This window comes from Neophocaena asiaeorientalis, unplaced genomic scaffold (genome assembly GCF_003031525.2).
Source record: "Neophocaena asiaeorientalis asiaeorientalis breed wild unplaced genomic scaffold, Neophocaena_asiaeorientalis_V1.1 scaffold280, whole genome shotgun sequence".
Lineage (NCBI taxonomy): Eukaryota > Metazoa > Chordata > Mammalia > Artiodactyla > Phocoenidae > Neophocaena > Neophocaena asiaeorientalis.
Genome location: NW_020185321.1, coordinates 2887202 through 2897392, shown reverse-complemented (window position 1 = coordinate 2897392; position 10191 = coordinate 2887202). Strand labels below are relative to the sequence as shown.

The following is a 10191-nucleotide window of genomic DNA, read 5'->3' as shown; positions in this document are numbered from 1 at the left end:
GTCGTGGTCCCCGCGGTAATAAAAGCGCGGGGGAGAGAGGAGGGAATCCCTGCTAGCCTGCCTCTCATGGGGCGGCGTCTCGTCTTCCTGCTGGGTAAAGATTTCTCCAGGAAAACTATGAAGCACCAAGAGGTGTTCCGGACTCTGGGTCTGTTCACTTCTTTTCGTTGAAAATGGACTGCCCGTAGGCTCGAGAGGAAGGCCGTGCCGCTCTGGCCGACTCTGGAGGTGCTGGGGACGTGGGCACTCGCGGCCCGTGCAGGGCCACGGGAGCAAGTGGCGCGTCTTCATTGAGGATTTAGGACATTGAGGGAATGAGGGGCAGGGGAGACTGTAGGGACTACTAGTTTGCCATGCGAGCTGGAATTTTCCAAGTCTGTGGGTTTTAGGGAGAGAGGCCCCTATTTTGATTAAGTAATGTACCCTCCCACCAGCCCTAGAGAAGAGCGGCAGATATTAGCGGGATATTTACATTTCCAGGCCGCCTTGCCGGGCCTGATGTTGAGGCAGCCCCCCGGCGTCCAGAGCGCTAGGTTCAGGGCTCGTTCTCACTCAGCAGTCTGTCCTTTGTGGCCGGGGTTGGGTGGTACTCTGGCCCTGGGCCATTCTCTGAGTTGGAGGGTCCCAGCCACCTGTGGGCCAAATGGGGCCTTGACAGAGGAAGAGTAGTTTTTAGGACAAAATCGGTAAAAGAAGGGAGAGCGCATCTCTGGGGAGCTCTGGGGACAGCAGAGGGAGATGAAGCTGCAGAGGTGGGCAGGAGGCCAGGAGTGAGAGGCCCTCCATGCCATGCAGAGAAGTTGAGAGTTCATCTGGTAGGGAGTGGAGGGGAAGTCATTGAAGAATCCTGCACAGACTTCAGTGTTGGAAAGATCACTTTGTGTCTTTCAGGTGGACAGGTCTGTGGTGAATCAAGAGGCAGGGCCTGTTGGCCTCAGAGGGAGAAGTGCAGGATGGGAGGAGACACAGGTACTTCTCAGGAGCCCTAGTGTCAGGAAAGCAGTTGGGCCACTGAAGCTGGGTGGACACCTTGGGTGAGTTCTCCTCACCTTGGCTTGTCACCCGAAATAATCCCACCTGGTAGCACTGCCGGGAGAGCAGCAGCAAGTGTCTGCATAGAGCCTTGGGTCAAGGTCTTGATTGTGCCTCCTTGTGGCTCTTGGACTGTGTTGCCCTCATGAGGGCGGCTGCTGGGGCTTTGCTCTTCACATGTCTGTCTCTGTTAGTGTTTCTGTCAGGGCTGTCCCTCTGTTTATGAAGTGCCAGGATTAGGTGGGTGTCCAGTAACTTCCTCCTTTCCTAGGGGAGCAGGGGAATGTGACCATGCGATGATAGGTACCAGATCTAGAAAGGATTCAGACCCGAACAAGTGGACATGATTTGTCCTGAGGTTGCTTCCACATCCGAGAGACACTGAGCAGTGGTCCTTGGAGTTCCTGCCCTCCTGCCCAAAATACTGGCAGGGATGTGGGTGCTGGTGGCTCCCCTGCAATTCTAGGAGCAGGGTGATGGAGTGGCATTCCAAGGGGCAGTTATGCTCCTCCAGACTTCCCCCGCTCCCGTGAGTGGTCACAGCCCTCTTCCAGCCCTGAGGCCTTCTCTCCTACCGTGATCCTACACATTCCAGCAGTCATTGTGTTTAGCCAGCTCTGAGCATGTTCGTTTTTCTGGCTTTTGGCCAGTGCCTGCAGGACCGCCTGGGGCCAGCCCCTCACCCTCCCCTGCGTCTGGGCGGTGGATTTCCAGCTTCTGTGACAGATGATCCCTTCCTGGGAGCTTGATCTTTTTCTAACACGTCACTATCATTTTGTTCAAGTGGGGTCAACAGTTACTGCATGCCTGCAGTGAGCCAGGCAGCGAGGCTGCATAGTGCTTTGAAGAAGAGCTTTGAGAGACATATGGGCAGGAGCCATAGACATTACAGGCCAGAAGGACACAAGTGACGGTAGTACCACACGTTACATCATAAAATTGCTTCCATTTGGTATTAAACATAGATGGATAAAAAGTTTTCCCTTTAGGCCTTTTCCTTCTGAGTCACAAATTAAGCCAGTTGGAGAATATGCCTGGTCGGAGTCTTTGGTCAGAGCCCTGGCAGGGCAGGAGAAGCCACAGCAGTGAGATTTCAGCAGGGAGTGCATCTCTGGGAGGTGCAGACTTTCCTGGGCTGGATTCTGCTGAGCCAGGCTGCACGCTGTCACCAGATGGCCCCTGACAACCCAGACTCATCCGGGCTGGCAGGACGGTTGAAGACCACAAAACCACGAGTGCACACTGCCTCCTAAAATGCCCAGAACCGGTCTGAGGCCTCACTTGGCAGTCTTGTTCAGAGTAACCTCAGATAACTCACGTGCAGGGTTATTTGGTATCTCTGACTGACTTCACTGCATTTTCTATAAATCATCCCATCATTTGCACTTAGGAAGGGGTGGAATTTTTTTTTTTAAGGAGTTTTATATATGAGGATTCACATGTCTTTCCAGTTTTACAAGGAAAAGTCAGTTTACTTTACATGTTATTCAATATTTTAAAATATAAAACCAATTCTTGCAAGTAAACTTGTCAGATTATTTTAAAGCACCTACCCCTATATAAGAATTCAACTCTGGCATTAAGCATTATTACATATTTTTAACACTGGGACAGAAAGGTCGAGAACAGTGCTGGACAGAGGTCTCTGAATCCCTACTCCTGGACAGAGGATCCAGTCATTGGCATCCAGGAGACTGATGCCCAAGAGAGAGCAGATGACTTGGATTGAAAACCAGCCAGCTCCATCTCATTCACGAGCAATGCTTGCTGAGAGTCTTGTGTGTTTACACCATTCATGCATTTGAACTGAATGTTTTAATGTGGCATTCAGGGCCCTTCCCTTCCCATGCTGCCCCTCTCTGACCTGCTCTGTTTGGATTCTTATTATTCCTCAGAACTCATTTTCACATCTAGTCAAAAAAAGTTTATTCTTGAGTTTTCTTTGCTCACCAGGAACCTGTTCCCACCTCCTGACCCTTTGGCCCTGCTCTGGTCCCTGCCAAGGATGCCTCCCACACTCCCCACCCCAAACCCTTCCCTGTTGCTCCCTTCTCTATCTCGTCCTTACCTCTCCTGGCACTGTTCTGTTTTTGTTTTGTTTTATTATTATTATTTTTTTAACTCTTCTTGCTTCCCAGTTAGGTGGTTAGTTCCTCCATCAAAGCCCATCTTGGGGGCAGGGGTGTTGCTGCTCTGCCAGCATCTTGTCTGAGGAGCAAGGAGGAGTGTCCCTTCCCATCTTTAGTCTGACCTTGTCGCATCCTGTTTCTCATGTGGTTTTTATGTAAGGCATCTTTACTTTTGTGCTCCGCCATGTAGAACCAGCTGTGTCAGGAACTAGGAAGAATTTTGTTTTCTTGTGACTCTGTCCTAGCAAAATTATATTATCCACTTGTTCTGGTAGAGACTCATAAAAGGATTATCTGGGTTCCAGTAATAATTGAATTCAACAATTCAAATACCTGAATGGTTGCAGAGCTGGGGCCTGTGAAGGGATTATACGTAGCCATTTTCATGCTAGGCTCTTCTCCCTAAGAGGATCTGCAGGGAGCTCAGGGGCCTTCTTTAGGCAGCCCCCAGGATGGCCTGCAGCTAAGACAGCTCAGGCTGGACCAGACCGAGGGAATTTGATGCTGAGCCTGTGTGGCTGTCATGGGGACTTTTCCTTTAGGAGAAATGAAGTGTGGAGTCTGTGCATCTGTGGCTCATGAAATAAGCCCTAATCCAGGCATAATTATTTTACATGATGAATGTAGTGGTTAAAGGGATGGGTGTTAGAATAAATTCTGACATCTGTCTAACCTGGAGTTGGCCAGCTGACCCTCAGTTTCTTCATCTGTGACATGGAGCTAATGATATCTATGGTTATTGTGAGCATTAGTTATAGTTAATTATCTATAGTTATTGTGAACATTAAAATGGGATGAGGATGTATAGATGTCATCACGGTGCCTGACCAAGGATGCTCTCAAATGGTGGCTGTTTTTAACATTAGCTCTAAGGAATAGAATTCATAATGCACTTATGCATACTGTTCTGGTGTTTTCCCAAAGAGGTGTTTGGGAATACTGTTACATAATGAGAAAGTAATTCAGTTTTTCACTCATATTTCATTCATCTGATTGTATCAAGGGTAAGTTTACTTGATGCTCTTTAATAGTTGCTAATTTTCTTCTTTTAATGAAGAGAAGAGGCCTCAGGCTCAAGTTCAGAACCTTTGGCAGGCAGTGGTATGTAGCCAGATTTTAAATAATGTCAATTGGATATATAATTTTAAATTTTAAGATGATCTTAATGGGAAGTGATACTATTTTTCCATTTAAAGTAGTAATAAGAGTTCTTTTACAAATCAATTTTAAATGGGAGTAGGTGTCTGAAGGAAAATGTCAAACTTTAACAATAGGGCCATTGTGTACACGTGTACAGGTTATTTATTGCACAGGTGTCCTGCCCGGGGGAGGAGAGGTGTTGGCAAACTAGGCTGATATATATAGCCTGTGAATTGCTTACTAAGCCATGTGCCGTGGCACAGGACTGTACCTACTGGGAAGATGGGGTGCCTTTTTGTCATCCTCACAAAGGCACCATGTGGGCTAGCAGAAAGTGGCAGTACATTGGTATGCAGTGTAGCAAAAATGGTGAAGGTAGCATGTAAAGGGGAATCCTGCAAGACAGGCATTCATATTCTCCATTGTACAGACTAAGATGGAGGCTCGGAGAGGTGAAGTGACATGGCTAAAACTCTGACTTCTTTTCTGTGCCCATTTTTCATATTCCTCTCTCACAGTTCAGTAAAACCACACTGATGTATGGTAAGGGGAGCAGACCAGGGGCATTGGAGGCCCCATTCACAACAGGAGCAAAGCTATACAGAATATATAAATAATGTCTAATAAAAGTTTTATATGATCTGTGATCTTTAATGAAGAAAATTTAATTGGAGGACATAAAAGAGGATGAAGGTGGAAAGATATACCATGTTCATGGATGATAAGATTCATTATTATAAAGACGTTGGCTCTCCAGTCCATAAATTTAGTACAGTTCCGATAAAAATCCCAATAGGAATTTTCATGGAATTGATAAGCTGACTCTAGTTCATGTGATATCATAAAGAATTAGGAATAACCAAGTAATTTTGGAGAACAAGGGGAGAGGCCTTCCTCTGTGAGATGTCAAGGCTTATTATGAAGCTGTAGTCATGTAAATGAATGTGGTCTAGCCCTTCCCCATCCAATGTAATAGCTACTAGCCACATGAGGCTATTAAGCACTTGAAATGAGGCTAGTATGAATTGAGGAGTAAAATACACATCAAATTTTGAAGAGTTAGTAGAAGTAAAAAGAATGTAAAATATGTCAATAATTTTAAAGTATTGATCACATGTTGGAAATGTATTTTGGCTGTATTAGGGTAAATAAAATATATAATTTAATTTCACCTTTTTAAAATATGGCTACTAGAAAATTTTAAATAACATGTAATTATGCATAATGTATATGTAATTACCTTTCTCCCATAAATTTGTTGGATGGCGCTGGTCAAGACCATTGAAACAGAATAGAGCCCAGAAATAGGCCAAACATATATGGGAACTTGGAGTATGACAAAGGCAGCATTATCAGCTAGTGTGAAAGGGGTAAAATATATAAAAGATGATAATGGGAGAGTTGGCTTATGCTATGGACTGAATGTGTCCCCCCAGCCCCAACCCAAATTCATATGTTGAAGCCCTAATCCTTAATGTGATGGTATTCGGAGATGGGGCTTTGGGTTCTAACTGGGGTTAGATTAGGTCATGAAGATGGGGCCCTAATGATGGAATTAGTCACCTTACAAAAAGAGGAAGAGACGGGAGAACTCTTTCTCTGCCATGAGGATACAGTGAGAAGGTGGCCATCTACGGTACAGGAAGTGGGCCCTTACCAAGAACCAAATCTACTAGCACCTTGATTTTGGACTTCCCAGTTTCCAGAACTGTGAGGAATAAATGTTTGTTGTTTGAACCCCCCAGTCTATTGTATTTAGTTATCAGAGCCTAAGCAGACTAAGATAGCTTACCTTCAGAAAAAAATTAAATTAGATGCCCAATTTATAGCATATATAAAAGTAAAGATGACTTGAAGACCTAAAAATGAAAACCTTTAAGATTCTTAGAAATTACAGGGACTCTTTTTGTGGCCTTGGAGTTGAAAAGGATGTGGTTTCAGGTAGCCTTTGCTGCATAACCAGCCAGCCCCCAAATTAGTGACTTAAAACTGCTACAATTTGTTATGTCCTATTAATCTGTGGGCTGGCAAGGTGGTTCTTCTGCTAGTCTCACCTGGGCTCCCTCATGTGGTTGCATTCAGCTGGTGGGTTGGCTGTCCTCACTGGACTACCTGGGCCTCTCTCTCCCCACATGGGTTTTCATCCCATGGGCTTCTCCATTGCATGGTGGTCTCAGGGTGCCGAATGAAAGAGAGTGAAATTTGCAAGGCCTCTTGAGGTTGATACTCAGAAATCACAGAGCGTCAATTCTGTCTGTCGGTTAGTTAAAGCAAATCACAGGGATGGCTTAAATTCAAGGGGTGGGGAAATAGACCTCACCTTCTCAGAGGGGGAATAGTGAAGTCAGTTTAGAAAGGGGCATGCCGAGATGATAGATAGGCTTTCCTTAGATCCCCAAAGCACCGACCAGTAAAGGCAAAGATGGACAGGTTCAATCACGTTAAAATCAAGCACTTTTTGAGAGAGTGGCATTGACATATATACACTACCAAAAGTAAAATAGCTAGCTAGTGGGAAGCAGCCGCATAGCACAGGGAGATCAGCTGGGTGCTTTGTGACCACCTAGAGGGGTGGGATAGGGAGGGTGGGAGGGAGACGCAAGAGGGAGGGGATATGGGGATGTATGTATATGTATAGCTGATTCACTTTGTTATACAGCAGAAACTAACAACAATGTAGAGCAATTATACTCCAATAAAGATGTTAAAAAAAAAAAATCAAGCACTTTTATTTCTGAAAACACCCAGTAGGAAAAATGAAGAAACGAGTCACAGATTGGGAGAAGATATTTGCAACATCTTTTGGTGTCCAGATATGTAAAGAACTACCAATCATAAGAAAAAGGCCAAGAGCCCATTAGAAGAGTGGTCAAAAGACATGATAAGGTAATTTATAGAATGTAAGGAAATGATGTTCCACTTCATTAGAGAAATGAAAATTAGAAACAGTGAAATACTATTGTATACTCAGACTGGCAGAAATGAGCTAGCCTGATGTTACTAAGAAGCGTTGGCTAGGATGTGACATGAAGAAGGGAAATGCTCATGGACTTTGCATGGAGGTTGGAAGTGGTCCAGCGTTGTCAGCATCTGGGGAAGGTGCAGGTGGATGCATGCCGCAGTGTCTCTCCTAGCAACATTCCTGGATGTGTGCTCCAGGAACACATAAGGGTATAAGAACGTTCATTTTAGCATTGTTTTTAATTCTGAAAATGTGGAAGCAACTTAAGTATAGGATGTTAGATAAATAAATTGTGTCATGTTCACTTAATACTGTACAGCAGAAATTAGTGAATGAGTGGGAGCTGTATGGATCAGCACGGCTAGAACTTGAAAGCATAATGGTGATTGAAAAGCGTATGTTCCAAACTACTTGTAGTGTGATACCATTTATGTAGATTTTGGAGCCCATAAAACAAGACTTTAGGACTTCTCTGGTGGCGCAGTGGTTAAGAATCCGCCTGCCAATGCAGGGGACATGGGTTCGAGCCCTGGTCCGGGAAGATCCCACATGCCGTGGAGCAACTAAGCCCGTGTGCCACACCTAATTAGCCTGCGCTCTAGACCCGCAAGCCACAACTACTGAGCCTGCGTGCCACAACTACTGAAGCCCACACACTTAGAGCCCATGCTCCGCAACTAGAGAAGCCACACAATGCGAAGCCCGTGCACCACAACAAAGAGTAGGCCCCGCCCGCCACAACTAGAGAAAGCCCGTGCACAGCAACAAAGACCCAACCCAGCCAAAAACTAAATATTTTAGAAAACAAGATTTTATATTATTTGTGAATACATGAGTTTAAAAAGGAGTACAAACATGAGCGAGAAGGGTACAGAAACCACTTCAGGATAGTGGTTGCCTCTGAAAGGGGAGGAGAGAATGGGATGGGGAGGGGCACATGGGGGATCCAGTCTACTCTGATATACTTTATTTCTGAAAAGAAAATCTGAGGCAAATATGGCAAAGTGGTAAGATTCGGTAATTCTGGGTGGTAGATTAGCATTATTACTCTATGGTAAAAATATTTCATTAAAAATATGCATATCTTTAAGATGTTATTATTTGGGTCATGTATGATGTTCTAAAAACAGCCATTTTTTACTTTTGCAGTGACTTGGAGTCAAGAAGATTTTCTGAGCATAATTTATACATTTAACCTGTAAAAAAAGTCATCTTGGAATTGGTGGGTTATCTTTGATCTTTCCTGATGGCGTGTTAGGTCTGTAGTGTAGAGTAATATGTGTCAGGGATGCTTTTTAGAAATTGTTAGATCAGGACTTTTATGTGTTAGGTCATTCTGAAAGTGGTCATTTACTGCTTTTTCCTCTCTTGTCCCAGGAGACTCTTTTTGCCCCATCTGAAGTCCATATGGCTCTGTATGATGAGGACCTCCTGAAAAATCCCTTCTATCTGGCTCTTCAAAAGTGGCGTCCTGACTTGTGCAACAAGGTGGCCCAAACCCGTGGCATTGTAAGTGCATCGATTCCGAGGGTGGTCCTTCTCCACTAGGCTTGGACCGAGCAATGCTGACAAGGCCACAAATATGGTAGACTTCAGTTAAGTTTAGAGGGAGTCAGGTACAGGCCTGCTAAGTGCACCAAGCCCCAGACCATGCTCGGTATGTGAATGAGCAGAGAGGGACCGCCCCAAGCTGCTTCCTCCAGGCAGCCTCCTGGGACTGCACCAGCCCAGGGTGTAATCCTTTCTCTGAACTCTCAGCCCCTGTTGTCACTGGTCTCACGGAATTCACCTCTGTTTCTCTTGTTTCCATGGGGACCAGGAGGGCTTCTCCAGTGCAGAAATCATATTCCTCCTCGTCTATGAGATGGGTGCTCACTCCCATAGGATAAGGGAACGTGTATACACACACATGTATGTCGCCTTCAAAGGCATTTCCTAAAGAGAAAGAACCAAGAGAACTTTTGTAATAGAGGCCACAACCTCAGAAGCCTACAGGAGCAGCCAGGGAACAGGAGCAAGAGAAGAGAGAAACCATAGTCTGCTGCCTGGAGGGAGGGCAGGCCCTGTGCTGCAGGTCTTTCTGGCTTCCAGATTGGTGAACTTGGCAGGCATCTTACCTACACACCGTGGGACACAGCGAGCTGGGTGCTTTTGTGCCACCCATCTGCCTTGGGCCCTCTTTTCCTGCGTTGTCCTCTTTTCTTCTCCTACTTCTGTTCCTGCTTCTCTTGCCATGTGATATGATCTTAGGTGTGTCAGGCGGCGGAGGATTTGAACCAATGGAGAAATCCGTTAACTCGGGTTTCTCTGCAAGCTTGGAACTGGCTTTTCCCCTACCCAGTCCAACTCTCTGCCTTCAGAAGCCTGATTTTTTTTCAAGTCCCTTCTTGTTTTTATGATTGGTTTTGTGATTAATATCTTTTACCCAGAATTTTTTTACTTTGGATTTTAGAAGTCATAAACTTCGTTATAAAAAAAATTAGAGAGTAGAGCTGTTTCCGGAGAAGAAAATAAAAATCTCATAAAGCTCACCAAAGGCATTCACTGTCATCCATTCATTTTACAGTAGCTATTAAATGCTGCTGTATGCAAGGCACTATGTTTGATGTGGGGATTCAGCCAAAACCATGAATAGGCATCATGATCTTTACCCTCACGGAGCTGAAATTCTAGTGGGAGAGATGGTCACACTGTGGATACATATTGAGTAATTATGGTAAGTGTCACAGAGAAAAAGTAGACGAAGCCAAGCCATCATGTTAAATGGGAGGGCCTGACCCAACTTGGGAAATACTTCCTTCCCATCTTTGTTCTATGATATTTAAAAAAAAATATTGTCTAGATAAGAGTGTGTCATCATATGTAACTTTCTCTTTTTAAAATGCTACACTGCGAACCCCGCAGTTCTTTCTCAGGAAGCCCTGGGGG

General features: G+C 45.0%; 1 protein-coding gene across 14 annotated transcripts in view; it reads left to right on the top strand.

The window, feature by feature from the left end:
* ANKRD27 (ankyrin repeat domain 27) overlaps positions 1 to 10191 on the top strand; it is a 54819-nt gene that overhangs the window by 1299 nt on the left and 43329 nt on the right. For 7 of the 14 annotated variants that reach the window (XM_024734027.1, XM_024734030.1, XM_024734039.1 and 4 more), the window contains exons 1-2: positions 7194 to 7472; positions 8641 to 8772. In XM_024734027.1, the coding sequence (XP_024589795.1) occupies positions 7341 to 7472; positions 8641 to 8772 (264 nt within the window). In that variant the 5' untranslated portion in view covers positions 7194 to 7340. The other 7 variants (XM_024734032.1, XM_024734035.1, XM_024734034.1 and 4 more) reach the window with 5 other exon arrangements.